General features: G+C 52.4%; 1 protein-coding gene across 1 annotated transcript in view; it reads right to left on the bottom strand.

Moving 5' to 3' along the window:
* SLC2A9 (solute carrier family 2 member 9) overlaps positions 1-14188 on the bottom strand; it is a 156388-nt gene extending 142200 nt beyond the window's left edge. Inside the window, exons 1-2 of the mRNA XM_021101011.1 lie at positions 13970-14188; positions 11182-11280 (exon numbers count right to left, since the gene is read on the bottom strand). Of these exons, the coding sequence (XP_020956670.1) occupies positions 11182-11280; positions 13970-14086 (216 nt within the window). The 5' untranslated portion in view covers positions 14087-14188. The remainder of the gene's footprint in view (positions 1-11181; positions 11281-13969) is intronic.

Here is a 15378-nt window from a genome sequence, read left to right on the forward strand (position 1 = left end):
ATCCTCCATCATGTTCCATCACAAGTGATTAGACACAGTTCCCCGTGCTGTACAGCAGGACCTCATTGTCCTTTTTTTTTTTTGTCTTTTTAGGGCCACACCTGAGGCATATGGAGGTTCCCAGGCTAGGGGTCTAATCGGAGCTGCAGCTGCCGGCCTACACCACAGCCACAGCAACACCAGATCCCACCCGAGTCTGCAATCTACACCACAGCTCATGGCAATGCCGGATCCTAAACTCACTGGACGAGGCCAGGGATTGAACCCGCTCCCTCATGGATACTAATCGGATTCTGCTTTGACACAACAGGAACTCCCAGGATGACTCTTCTTAGTGTCTGTCCCTGGGTCACCCTGCTGAAAGCTGGCCGCTCCCTCAGCCCTTGCTCTGTGCCTGCGGGCTGGTCCTGCACCCAGGCCCACCACTCCCCACCCAGGCTCTTTGTGGCCAGTTGCATCTGAGCCCTGTCCCCTGGCGTCCCAGCCTTATCTTTGTGGGGGTGGGAGTCTGGGCTCCATATCGTCCACTCAGCTTGGACCTTGAATTTCTTTAGAACACTGCTTCCAGAATTTTCCTCTAGGCTCTCCAGACATCGTCCATGAGCAAGAGGAATGTTGATTCATGCTCTAGTTTGACACATCACCTGACCCAAACTGTATCGGCCTGAGAACGAGCATTCACCTTGGCTCCTAGACAACAGCCCCAGAATCAGTGTGATGCTTCCATCCAGCCCCGTGGGCCTCTCAGGTGAGACCTAGACCTGGGCCCTTGGGCAGCAAGGGCATATCTCCCATGACGGCTCTGGCTGCTTCAGGTTATTGTAGCGGCACTGATGGAGCAGAGGCCAGGAGGGCAGCCTTCTGCTAAACGTCGAGGCTTAAAATGGCTTAAATACGAGGCCACTTGCCAGGTGTCAGAGGAGTCCCTTTAGCCTGCATGCATGACTGTTTGAAAATTCAGGCAATTATCGTGTTTTGTTTGATTGGTATGTAAATCAGCTCTAAATTTTTCAGAGCCTTTTACAAGGGCTCAGAGCGCTTTAGAGAGATAAGTAAGTAGATAAATAGGTAAAATAGAGATGGACACGTTGAAAGATAAATGGAGAAGGAGATGGATGGAAAGGCAGATGGATAGATGGATGAATGGATGGATGGATGGATAGATGGATGGATAGACAGATGGACAGATGGATGAATGGATAGATGGATGGGTAGATGGATGGATGGATGGATGGATAGATGGATGAATGGATAGATGGATGGATGGATAGATGGATAGATGGATGGATGGATGGATGGATAGACAGATGGATAGATGGATGGATGGATAGATGGATGGACAGATGGATGAATGGATAGATGGATGGATGGATGGATGGATGAATGGATGGATGGATAGACAGATGGATAGATGGATGGATGGATGGATGGATGGATGAATGGATAGATGGATAGATGGATGGATGGATGGATAGATGGATGGATGGATGGATGGATGGATGGATGGATGGATGGATAGATGGATGGATGGATGAATGGATAAATGGATGGATAGATGGATGGATGGATAGATGGATGGATAGGATAGATGATAGATAGATGATAGGTAGATAGCTAGATAGACTGGATAGAAAGATACAACTATGCCAATTAGAATTAGTCATTGGAAACAGAAAAGACAAAAACTTAGACATGCAGCAATAAATGGACAAAAGAAAAATACCAGGGATGTAACATCTGCAGGAAAATTCACCCCTCATGGATCAATAGTTCATAAAGCCAGCCAGCTCTCTGCCAGAGGCGGGAAGAAAGAACTGAAGAACCTTCTGGAATGTCTTCAAGGGCCAGACCTCAAGTGGCTTAAAACCACTTCTTCGTACATCCCATTGGCAAAGTTGGTCAAGGGCTGTGCACTGATGCCCAAGGCACCGGGCGTCCTCTTCCAAACGGGGCGTGATGGGCAGTCAGATTCTGGGGGCTCTTTGAAAGCAGGGTGGACAGGACCCTATGCTCATTTAGGGTGACTATGCTGAAGAGAAACAAGTGGGAATTTAGGGACTGGGGGGACTGAGGGCCCCCCAATACACCCTAGGAATGTGGACACAGTAAGCTCCCCAGGCCTCAGTTTCCCCAGATGTAAAGGGGGTAACTTGGGGTCTGGAGTAAGAACGAAATCTGACCACCCACAAACTGGCCCTAAAGGGCTGGCACGGTGTGTGCCCACAGCGGGCATTATTTTCATTGTCGGCGTTCCAGAAAGTTCCCAAATAGCTGAGGTGAGAGAAACACCTGGCATTTGTGAGATGCCCCTGGGTGGCGACCAGGACCAGCGTCTGGTACTGCCTGGATTGGTCAAGTTCCGAAATTCTGCCTCACCTGAGGGCAGACAGCACGGTCTGCAGCCCCTCTGCTCCCCCAGCCGCTGCCTGGCTCCTTTTAGGCCACCACGCAAGAGGTGACACTGGTTGGCAGGGACCTTGGGACCCCGTGCCATCACTAAACCAGCATCCCTTCTGATGGGTCAGCATCCTTGGTGTGACTTATTCTCATCAGCACCCCAGCGGCAGCATCATCTCTGGGGACCGACACATCTAGGCCCCCGTATCTGTATCACCTGGGTCTGAGGAGCCCAGGTGAGGTCCGGCTCCTACACAAAAGCCCACCACGGGGCGTGGGCCCTTCGCGCCCACATTGCATCCCACTCCCCGGGGTCTCTGCTCCCGTCCTGGACCCTGTCCTGCCTCGCTTGGCACCCTGGGGCCCTCAGCCAAGAGAAGAGATTTCTCAGTGATGTCTGGTCTTGGGCGGAGCCCTCCAGCCTCAGGCTCCCTTTCATCCTCCCCGCCCCTTCACCAGGGATCTGTCACCTCCCCCTTCTGCAGAGGCACCCATAGAGGAGCTGGGGTTCCCTGCGGGCCTGCCTGGCTCTGGCTCGCCGGCTCTAGCTGGTTGCCACCCTGGGAGGAGCTCCCAGGCTGAGCCCTGGCCCCTAGGCCACCCCCGGCACTCGTAGGCTTGGCAGTGTTGTGCTGGCTCCTGCTCCGGTTCTGGGGCCCGTGACCCCCCTCAAGCTGGGCCTGGCCCCCTTCCCTGCCTCCTGCCCCTCCTGCCCTTTGGGTCTCACAGTCTGGTCACCCCTGCCTGTCTCCATTCTTCACTAGCTGAGCATCAGGGGGCGCCTGGAGGACGGGGATATGTGTCCTGTGCGCCTTGTACCGCAGCATCCAACCACGTGACACATGCAAGGCCCACGCGCAGTGGAGGGCTCCTGGCCGTCTGCCTTCCCCTGGCTGTGTAGCAACATGAGCAGACACGATGCATTAGGGCCCGAGATGCACCTTTCACAGAACACGGAGCGGGAGGGGGAGTTTGAGGGTCTGGGCAGCTAACTAGAAAGTGGTCCCCTGTTTCTCTTTCAGCTCGTGCCCATCGGGGGGGATCTCCTTCCAATGAGAGCCCCTGGGAAGCAAGCCTTAGGGGCAGGGACCAGGCGATCCAGGGACCCCATCGTGACACCATCCCAACAAGTCAGAGCTTTTGCCCCTGAACCCCTAGGGCTTCTCTAAGCAAAGCCCAGGGCAGCCGTTTTGGGGGGTGGGTGATGCAGGTAAACGGCTCACTTGACTTGTTGTAGATGCTCCCTGCCTCCCTGGCATCACTCGCCACCTTAGCCGACCACGCCAAGCCTCCCCAGCACTGGGATTTGGGGTCCAGCGGGTGGTTCGTGACCAGGCAGAAAGAGCATGGGTTGTGGATACAAATCAGTCTGAATTCGAATCCCAGCTGCCACCTCCTAGCAAGTTGCTTAAACTCTGAGCCTCTGTTCCCTCATCCATGGAAGGGAAATAATATCCGTTATGGCCTGAAGTGTACCCCAAAATCCATGGTTGAAGACATAAGCCCTGGGGTGACGGTACTTGGAAGTGGGGCTTTGAGGAGGTGAAGAGAGTTGAAGGGAGCCCCAAGGGTGGGGCCTGATGGTGGGGTTAGTGCCCTCGTACGAGGAGACACCAAACAGAGAACCGACTGGTCTACTATCTGCCACGTGGGACACAGTGAGAAGGTGGCTGTGTTCAGGCCAGGAGGGGAGGCCGCACCAGGAACCGGATCTGGGGCTTCTAGCCTCCAGAACTGTAGCAATAAATGTGTGCCATGTAAGCCCCCTCCCAGGGGTCTTTTGTTGTGGCAGCCTGATCAGATGAATCCTCACAGGTCTCAGCATTTCTGTGAGCATGAAACCTGCAGGGCAGGCAGCATTTGGTGGCGGGGTGACTGGCCCGATGGAAACCCGTGGTCCTCCTCCTGTGATGGAGAGGACACCCCAGAGAGCGGCTGCCCAGGTAGGGCTGACCCCCCAGCACCCCTCCAGCCCCACCCCACCCCCATTAGGCAGACTGGGCTCTGGGCCCTTCTAAAATGTGCGTAATAAACACCTGTCCCCAAGCCTAGGGACGCAGGCTAAAATGCTTCACTCTGTAACAAGGACTGAATAATTTCTTGGGCACACTGGCCGCAACAGCACAGCCTTAACTTTCTGGACCAGACGTCCATGGTGTAACACTGGCCGACACAGAAAGAGACCTGATTAAAATGGCTACAAATGTGTCTGCTGACCAGGAAAATGGACATTTTTACCTAAAACTGGCTACTGGCAGTGGCCAAAAGCATGGGCCCTGCAGCCAGACTGCCCAGGGTTGCCCTCTGGCATCTGTTACTGTGTGATGGTGGGCAAGTCTGCAAGACCCAGAATAACCAACTCAGCACTGAGGGAGAATAAGACATTACCCGGATTCAAGACTTACTATAAAGTACAGTCATCCAGACAGTGTGGAACTTGTTAAAAAAAATAAATAGACAAGCAGATCAATGGACCAGAAATAGACCTGCATCTGGTCAACGGATCTTTAACAGAGGAGCAAAGGCAATATCATGCAGCAAAGAGCGTCTTTCATCAAATAGAGCTGGAACAATAGACATGCAAAAGAAAATAAGGAATCTAGACACAGACCTTATACCCACCCTTCATTAAAAAGTAACTGGGAATGGATCACAGCCCCACATGTAACATGTGAAAATAGAAAATGCCTAAAAGTTTTAAGATAACATAAGAGAAAATCTAGATGACCTTGGGGATGGTGATGACGTTCCATTTATTTACTCTTTTTATGGCCACACCCACGGTATTTGGAGGTTCGAGGGCCAAGGATTGAATTCCAGCCACAGCTGCAGCTTCCTATGATTTGATGGATCAGCGGGACTTCATTACAATTTAATGTTAAGAGAATAAGCAGACAAACCACGGGCTGGGAGAAAAATTTTCAAAAGAAACATCCAATAAAGACCTGTTACCCAAAATAGGAAAGAACTAACTTCCTTCCTTCCTTCCTTCCTTCCTTCCTTCCTTCCTTCCTTCTTTCTTTCTTTCTTTCTTTCTTTCTTTCTTTCTATCTTTCTTTCTTTCTTTCTTCTCTCTCTCTCTCTCTCTCTCTCTCTGTTTTTAGCGTCAAACCTGCAGCATGTGGAGGTTCCCAGGCTAGAGGGCAAATTGGAGCGGCAGTTGCCGGTCTGCACCACAGCCACAGTGATCAGCAATGAGGGATCCAAGTTGTGTCTGCGACCTACACCACACTCACAGCAACAATGGATCCTTAAGCCACTAAGCGAGGCCAGGGATCAAACCCGAGTCCTCATGAATGTCAGTCGGGTTCGTGACCCCTGAGCTGCAACGGGACTCCGAGAATTCTTAAAACTCAATAATGACAACACAAACACTCTGATTAAAAAACAAGCAAAATACCAAAGAGACACCTCGCCAAAGAAGATATGCAGATGGCAAGTAAGGATATGACGACAAGACATTCAACGCCGCATGTCACCAGGAAAGTACGAACTAAAACAATGAGCTAGCATGACACATCTCTGAGCACATCCAGAATCCAACACAGTAACAACAGCAAATATTGGCGAGAGTGTGGAGCAACAGGAACTTCAGGTCACTGCTGGTGAGAATGCAAAGCGCTACGGCCACTTTGGAAGCCACTTTGTCAATTTCTTACAAAACTAATCATACTCCTACCATATGACTCAGAAATTGTGCTTCTAGGCATTAACTCAGATGAACTCAACACTCGCATCCACAACTTATTTGTCATTGCCCAAACTCGGATGCAATCAAGATGTCCTTCGGGTTTGGTTTTTGAGGGCTGCACCCATGGCACATGGAAGTTCCCAGGCTAGGGGTCAAATGGGAGCTACAGCGGCCAGCCTACACCACAGCTCACGGCAACGCCAGATCCTTAACCCACTGAGCAAGGCCAGGGATCAAACCCGCAACCTCATGGATACTCGTTGGATGTGTTTCCGCTGCGCCACAACGGGAACTCCCAACATATCCTTCGGTTTGGGATTCGCAGATGCAGACGGGAATCCATAGGATGGATACACAACAAGGTCCTGCTGTGTAACACAGGGACCTTTATTCAATTGCCCGTGATAAACCGTAACAGAAAAGAAGGTGAAAAAGAATATATACATACATGTGTGTGTATAACCGAGTCGCTTTGCTATACAGCAGAAACTAACACGATACTGTAAATCAACTATTCTAAAATTGTTTTAGAAAGATGTTCTTCCGTAGGTGAGGGGCTAAAAAACTGTTACATCCAGACCATGGACTATTATTCAGAGCCAAAAACAGATGAGGTTTCAAGCCATGAAGAGACACGGAGGAAGCTTAAGTGCACATTCCTAAGTGGAAGAGGCCAACCTGGAAAAGTTACTTACTGTATGAGCCCAGCTATATGACATTCTTTTTTTTTTTTTTTTTGTCTTTTTGCCATTTCTTGGGCCGCTGCTGCGGCATATGGAGGTTCCCAGGCTAGGGGTCGCATCAGAGCTGCAGCCACCGGCCTATGCCAGAGCCACAGCAACGCGGGATCCGAGCCGCGTCTGCAACCTACACCACAGCTCACAGCAACACTGGATCCTTAACCCACTGAGCAAGGCCAGGGATCGAACCTGCAACCTCATGGTTCCTAGTAAGATTCATTAACCACTGAGCCACGACAGGAACTCCTCTGTTTGCTTTTAAATTTATTTTTTAATTTTTAAAATTTAAGTAGAGTTGATTTACAATGTGGTGTCAATTTCTGCTGTAGAGCACAGTGAGGCACCCATACTGATATATAAACTATATAGTACATATATAAAATAGTATGTATTTCTTCTTACCTTCCATCAAGGTCTACCACAGGAGACTGCACATAGTTCCCTATGATGTACAGCAGGAGTTGAGGTGCCACTTCTAACTCGAGTTCTCTTGCTGTTTTCACCACATCTTCAGTTACTTCTGGTCCTGAAGACTTGAACTCCTCGAAGTCATCAATGAAGGATAAAATCAACTTCTTCCAAACTCTGGTTAATATTTTGATCTTCTTTGCCCAGATCCACATTATCTGTGCCAGATATAGCCTTTTGAAATCTCTTTCCTTCCTTCCTCTTTCTTTCTTTCTTTCTCTTTCTTTCTTTCTTTCTTTCTTTCTTTCTTTCTTTTTCTTTCTTCCTTTCTTTCTTCTGCATCCATGGCATGTGAGAGTTCCTGGGCCAGGAATTGAAGCCACACGACAGCTGTAACCAGAGCCACAGCAGTGAATGCCAGATCCTTAACCCGCTGAGCCACCAGGGAACGCCTGAAATGTACATCTTAGTTAAGACATGACAAATCAGAATTACTCCTCAACCCACAGGCTGCCGAATGGGTGGTGTGTTAGCAGGGCTGAAAACGTGGATCTCACATACATCTCCATGCAAACTCCTGGGTGGCTGGATGCACTGTCACAGAGCACTCATATTTTGAAAGAAATCTTTTTTTTTTTTTTTTTTCTGAGCAGCAGGTCTCAACGGTGGGCTTAAAATATTCAGTGAGCCAAGCTGTAAACAGATGTGCTGTGCCCAGATTGACGGTTCTACGTGTAGAGCACAGAGGCGATGCAGTTTAATTCTGAAGAGCCTGGGATTTCTGGAATAGTAAATGACGGCCGACTTCAGCCTCGAGTCAGCCGCTCACAAGAGAGCCCGCTTGTCCTTTGAAGTCAGGCACCGACATCTCCTCTTGGGCTCTCGAGTCCTGGGTGGCATCTTCCAATAGACGTCTGTTTCATCTACACTGCCAACCTGTTGTTTGGTGTAGCCCCCTTCATGGATTAACCGAGCCTGATCTTCTGGATAACGTGCTGCAGCTTCTGCATCCGCATTTGCTGCTTGACTTTGATGTTAGAGGGACGACGTCTTTCCTGGGACCTCGCAACTCAACCTCTGCTCGCTTCCAGTTTTCTCTGCAGCTTCCTTAACCCCCAGCCTCCGTAAACTAAAGAGAGCTAGTGCCTTTCTGGGCTTAGGTTTTGACCGTACAGGAAATGTTACAGACCCTCTGTCCAGACGCGAACACTCTCCCACATCGGCAGTAAGGCTGTGGAACTTCGTGTGTTCACTGGAGCAGCACTTTCAATTTCCTTCGAGAATTTTCCTCTGTTTTCACAATTTGGCTGACTGCCCCAAGAGGCCTCACTCTCCACCTAGCTCAGCTTTTCACATACCTTCTCTACTAGGTTCGTCATTTCTAGCTTTTTTTTTTTTTTTTTTTGGTCTTTTTGCCTTTTTTCTAGGGCTACTTGCGTGGCATATGAGGTTCCCAGGCTAGGGGTTGAATCGGAGCTGTAGCCACCAGCCTACACCACAGCCACAGCAATGCGGGACCCAAGCCGCATCTTCGACCTACACCGCAGCTCACAGCAATGCCGGATCCTTAACCCACTGAGCGAGGCCAGGGATCGAACCCACAACCTCATGGTTCCTAGTCGGATTCGCTAACCACTGCGCCACAACAGGAACTCCCCCATCGTTTCTAGCTTTTGATTTAAAGGGGGAGACATGCAATTCTTCCCTTCACTTGAACACTCAGAGGCCACTGCAGGGTTATTCACTGACCTCATTTCAATGTTGTTGTGTCTCAGGGAACAGGGAGGCCCAAGGAGAGAGAATGAGAGAGAGAGGGAGAGGGAGAGGGAGAGATGGGGGAGTGGCCTGTGGGTGGAGCCGTCAGAACACACACAATATTTATCCATTCAGTTCACTGTCTTACGGGGGCGCAGTTCATGAAGCCCCCCAACAAGAGCCACGTCAAAGATCACAGCTCACAGATCACCATACGCATAATGAAAAAGTTTAAAACATTGTGAGGGTTATCCAAATGTGACACCAAGGCACCGAGTGAGCGGATGCCGTTGTGCAAACCCTCAATTTGGAAAATCTGCAGTATCTGCAATGAAGCAACATGCAATAAAACAAGGTGCGGCCGCGGGAGACAGTAACAAGGTCGGTGGCTGCGGGGGGTGGGGGGGTTGCACAGACAGAGCACAGGTTTCGGGCAGGGAAGCTGTTGTGTAAGATACCGTGGTGGGTACAAGTCATTCCATATTTGTTAAAATCCACAGAGTGCACAGCGCCAAGAGTGAACCTGGGCATAAGCTGTGGGCTTTGGGTGATAACGAGGTCTCGAGGTGGGCTCATCAGTTATAATGAAGGCACCGCTTTGGGGCAGGATGTCACTGGAGGGGGAAGCTGTCCACGTGTGGGGGCAGAGAGCATACGGAAATTCTGTGCCTTTCCAAACACTTTCACCCGAACCTAAAACTGCTCTTAAATAGAAAGATTTTAAGCAAAAACATTTCTTTATCAGGGCCGCGCCCACAACATATGGAAGTTCCCAGGTTAGGGCTTGAATCAGAGCTGTAGCTACCGGTTCCAATTCCCAGTCCTCTCAAAGACAAGCATAGACAATTCAGATCCCACTGCAGGATGGCATCACAATGGCAGAATCAAAGTCACTGACTGATGCAAGCACTCGGAGAACCCATCGCGGTCCCCTGGTTTTCAAATTGTTTTTAGCACCAGAATCACTTTTTCCAATGAACTTACAGAGACCACAAATGTAAAAGAGCTGAGAGAGTGAAAAACAGAGCTGTCCTGCCACAAATGAAGTCTGGATCCCTGCATCCTCCACCCGCGTTTTGCATTTTGCATACAGTGTGCTGGGCCCCCAAATAAGAAGAAATCTTTTTTTTTTTTTTTTGCTTTTTAGGGCCGCACCCAAGGCATATGGAAGTTCCCAGGCTAGGGGTTGAGTCAGAGCTGCAGCTGCCGGCCTACACCACAGCCACAGCAATGCAGCATCCTTAACCCACTGAGCAAGGCCAGGGATTGAGCCCACATCCTCATGGACACTCGTCAGATTTGTTTCTGCTTCACCACAAAAGGAACATCAAGAAGAAATCTTAAAAGCATCGGGGAAGGTCCACAGCCCGGCTTCTGTCCGCATCTTTAGCTCATGTTCTCCAAAACACACCCTGGGCTCCAACCACATCCGACCTGCATTTCTGCAAATGTTGCATATCTCAGGCTTCTACGCCTTTGCTCCACCTTCAGATGCAGCCCTGGCAGCACCTCCTCCAGGAAGTCTTCCCACACACCACCCTCAGCCCACTATTTTCCCCTAGGGGTGGAGGTAGGTCAGGCAGAAACCAGCTCCTCCTGGGGAATGGGTGGCACCTAAGCCTAGGTGGGTGAGAACAAACCCTCATCTGCAAACCAGCAGAGTGGTATTAGGAGGGCCTAAGGACTTGCATCCAATGGCCTCATTTCAGAAGAAAACAAAGGCTAGCAATGGATCTTAAACCAAGAGAAACTCAAGTGACCTCTAGCTGTAATTTAAAGCCATAAACACAGAAAGAACAGATCAGGAAAAGTTTCCATGCCTCGGATCCCGCCATAGCTCCTCAGATTCGGTGCTCCCTGCCCTGGAATAAGACCCTTAGGATCTGGCCCCTGCGACCTCCAAAGACCCCTCTCCTCCCCCTACACTCTCCCAGGATGTTCCAGGGCAAGGAACTGACTCCACGCATCATCCTGCTCTGTTTCTGTATCTCCCACCTCCACCTCGAGGGTGGGGGCTGGCCTCACTCCCTCGGTCCCTCCCCTCCCGGCAGTGTCCAGCAAGGGTCTGGCCCAGAACCGGCCTGCAGCTTGCAGAACCGGGTACCAGCGAGGGCGAGGTGGTCACACCCGGTTTTCCGCGTTGCCGCAGCGCCCTCTGCCGGGCGCATCCCGCTGCCGCGGGGCACTCACCCGAGTAGGGGCGTTCACCACCGAGAGGTTGTACCCGTAGAGGAAGGAGGAGCCGAAGGCGCCCACGACAGAGACCAGGATGAGCGAGCAGGACCAGTTCTGGGAAAGGAGAGGAAAGCACATCAGACTTTGGCCCTCGGGTTCAGGGCCGGGGCCCACACGATGCACTTGGGGCGCCCTTTTAGCGGGGAAGGACGTGCCAGAGGATTCCCAGGCCAGGCGCAGGTGGTGGGCGTGCTCAGCCCGGGAGCTCCCTTTGCCTCTGTCCCCAGCCAGACCACTGCCCGCCTCGTCCAGCTGCAAGATCTGGGAAGCACAGACCCAGCGCCCTTGCCAGGTGCTGTTAGCAGCCTCACACTGTTATTTGGCTGAATCTGGTCACTCTCTGACCCACATAGAAGCAAAAAGCAAAGCCAGGCTAAGGTGCCCGCAGTGGCAGCTGCTCCTTATTAAGAGTTAGGAGCCAGCCATCTCTAATAAGCACTTTCTGGGTATTTTCTCATGGTATCCTCAGATCACCACTCGTTTATCTTGATTTTACAGGTGAGGAAATGGAGGCATGGGGCTGTCCCTGGTACTGTCTGGGTGGTCTGGCTTCGGCCAGAGCAGTCCCCACTGCACCACACCGCCCTCCTCTGCCTCTTGGTCTGGGTGGGGTGCAGTGTCTGGGGCCTGATGCTGCAGCTGGCCACCCAGACACATGCCCCCCCCCCCCACACACACACACTCGGTTCCAGGCTGAGCTGTCCACTTACAGGCCAGTGTGAGCAGCAGGGGACCGACCAGGACCTCCAGACAGAGAGATTCGGGTTTTGGCCGGGAGATCCGAGCATCTGTCTCCATGTAACCCTGCCCCGTGGCCCCACCCAAGGCTGGCCCCAGCCACGGTAGGACCTGGAGCAGAAACATCTGGGCCCCATGGCAGAGGCTGTTCAAAGGCAGGAGGAGCCGCCTTCGGAGGCTGGCCAGGGGAGGGCCACTCAGCAGCTGGGGGGGCGCAGGTGCTCTTGGAAGGTATTTTCTCAGCCTTCATTATCGTGTGTGTGTGTGTGTGTGTGTGCGTGTGTGTGTGTGTGTTCTAGGTGCCAGGCCCTGGCAAAGCTCAGCAGCAAACATGACAGGTGAGGTCCACGGTAAGGGAACTGAATGGGTGGCACGCTGGCTGGAAGGCAAAGCCAGACTCCATGGCCAAGTCCCTGTTCGACGTCTTGGCAGCCTCCTCTGGCCCAGGCTCCAGTGCTGGAGGCTCTGCCATTCAGCCATGGGACCCGCCCAGCATCTTCATCTTCCTGGGCCTCAGCTTGCCCAGCTGTAAAATGGGATCTGAATTGTAGCCCCAGGAGCTCCTGTTGTGGCTCAGCAGTAATGAACCCAACTAGTATCCATGAGGATATGGGTTTGATCCCCGGCCTTGCTCAGTGGGTTAAGGATCCGGCATTGCCATGAGCTGCAGTGTAGGTCGCAGATGCGGCTTGGATCCCACATTGCTGGGGCTATGGTGTAGGCTGGCAACTATAGTTCTGATTGGACCCCTAGCCTGGGAACCTCCATATGCTGTAGGTGTGGCCCTAAAGAGACAAAAGAACAAAAATAAAGAAATTGTAGCCCCAGCTACATAGGCTGTTGGGGATCAGTCGCTGGCTGGGCCGTGTGGAGGGCTGTTTACCCACCTTGTTCTCTCTGTTCCCTTTGACCCTGATGTGCAGAATGGCCGTGGCCTACGCTACGTGCCAAGGTCTCTCTCGCCACCCCCCACCATGTGACGGCACCCCTGAAATCCTCCCGTCTGGAGACCTTGGTCCCTAAGACCCACTGAAAACCTCCCTCAAAGTCTCACCTCCTCATTTTTACTTTTCTGCCCTTGATTCGACTCCCAGACCCCCAGCTTCGCCCCTTAGGACTGTGTAACCTTAGACCAGTTACTAGCTGCTCTGTGACTCAGTGGCCTCATCTGTGAAATGGGGATGAGAATGGACCCACCTCATAGGCTATTCTGCAGAGGACAGGAGTTAGAGCAGCAGGTAAGGTTGGTCCTCACCTGTCCTGAGGCAGGTGCCCGTGCGTGTCAGCTGCAGAAGCTGGGCAGAGGGCACAGATCTTACTTTTTTAGGTGGGGGGTACCTGGCCTCCAGGCACCCAGCCTGCTTGCTGAGGAGGTGCTTGGGGAATGCTGTGACAGGGTGGAGGCCAGAGGGAGGGATTATAGGCCATGGAGGTGGAGGCGGGCTGGTGTGGGGTCAGAATGTGTTTCTGTAGTAAGAGGAGTTTGAACTAAATGCGATGCGTCGATGGCACTGAATCACATTTTGGGCAAAATGCCCACTCTCCATCACCCTGTGTCTTTATTCTCATGCTCTGGGACTTGGCTGAGAGTCCCTCCTCCTGACCCCGGGAGGTGCTCGTCCCCTGCGCTTCCCACGCTCCCGGCCCCGGTGACTCTTCCCTTGTCTGTGCCCATCAGAGGGCAGAGAAGAGCAGGTGGGGGCCGTCTCGCCAGAGCCCCCACTCCCGTGGCCCACCTGTGCCCGCCACCTCTCACAGCTGTCCCAAGGCAGAGGGTGTCTCTTAGTGGGGGCGGGGAAGGAGGGGACACCACCCGGCCAGGGCAAGCAGTTCTGTGCAGTGGCCCTGTTGCAGGGGCACAGGTGTGAGGCCAGAAGATGCTGTCCTGCCCGGGACGCAGCGGCTTAAGTTAAAGCGTCACAGGGACAGCGCCAGGACTCAGCACCAGAGGCCTTTCTGGCGGGATAGAGAGCCCTCCTTAGCAGGGATAGAGGCCCGTTTTTACCTTTCTTCTCCTCACACCCGGCGACCTGCTGCTCTGGCGGTGGCGGCGACCCTCAGGTGGCCTGGGGTGGCTCAGGCCATGCATAAGGAGAGCTGAGCTCAGTTCCCGGGAGTCCATATCCTGTGTCCTGACGACCTGCCTGCTGGCCCTCCCTGCGGCTGGTGGGGTCAGCGGCACCTCCAGCCCGGGCTCTGCTGGCACAGCTCCCTGAATGAGGAGGCAGAGTCCCCGGGTGGGCGGGCACCCGAAACAGGAAATGTGGCAATTTTGTCTTGTCTGAACAGGAAACAGGCGAGGCATTTCTTCCCATTTCCAAGTCATCACAGCAACTGGAATTCTCAGGAATCCCTGCCCTGAGTATGGATTGTCTTGTCTGAACAGGAAACAGGCGAGGCATTTCTTCCCATTTCCAAGTCATCACAGCAACTGGATTCTCAGGAATCCCTGCCCTGAGTATGGATTCTTCCTTTGGCTACTTTTTATCTTCCCTCTTAAGGCCAGTGTGCTGGGAGGGGAGCAGCTGGCATGAACCTAGGGCAACTGTCCCTCAGGACTGGGACAGACAGAAAGGCTACTGAGTGCAGGAGAAGCCTGGCGGGGCTCCGACCCTGACTCCACCCCTTTTTAGCTGTGTGTCCTTAGGCAAATCACTTTGCTTCTCTGAGCTACCACGTTTACAAGTGCAAAATGGGAGATTGATCCCACCCAGATTGTCTTGCCAGCTTATTCTGAGGCTTGCATAGAAAATGCTCAGCCCGGGCAGCATGTTGGCAGGGGCACAGATGCCCTGCAGCGCTAGAACCAGTGGAAAGAGGTGGGTTTGGAAGAAAATGAATCTGCCGCTGGTCATTCCTCTGCCCTGATCATTCAGCCAGGCTGGCTCAGGGAGAGCAATAAGGGGTGAGACTCGGTCACACACACCGTGAGGATTAACTCGCTGCCTGGCCGAATGGCCCGGATGTTGGAGAAGCCTTAACTCAGGTCTAGGACAGGTTGCTTTGGCCACTTGCCCTCCGGAGGCAGAGAGCAGGTGCAGAGGCTGGCAGAGCAAAGGCGTGCCTGGGAGATGCGGGAACCTTAGAAGGCTGGGGCGGCCTCAGGTTCACATAAAAGAGACCGGGAGCCAGCACCCTGACTTTAAGGGGAAGCGCATGTTGAAATAAAAGCTGCAGATGACAGCAGAAGCGCTGGGATCGTGGATTATCAAACGAGAAGCAGTCCCCTGACGCACAACAGGGAGAGGTAGCTGCTCAGAGGGGACCCAGCACTTCCAAGAGAAAAAGTCAAGCCTGAATAATTAGGCTAGTTATTTACCAAGCACATGAATCACTCAGAGCAATACTCCTTCTGCATATTAATCATGCCGGGAGGCAGCTTAGAGAATTGGCTGTTTCTGGAAACAATTTGCA

This window comes from Sus scrofa, chromosome 8, assembly GCF_000003025.6.
Source record: "Sus scrofa isolate TJ Tabasco breed Duroc chromosome 8, Sscrofa11.1, whole genome shotgun sequence".
Lineage (NCBI taxonomy): Eukaryota > Metazoa > Chordata > Mammalia > Artiodactyla > Suidae > Sus > Sus scrofa.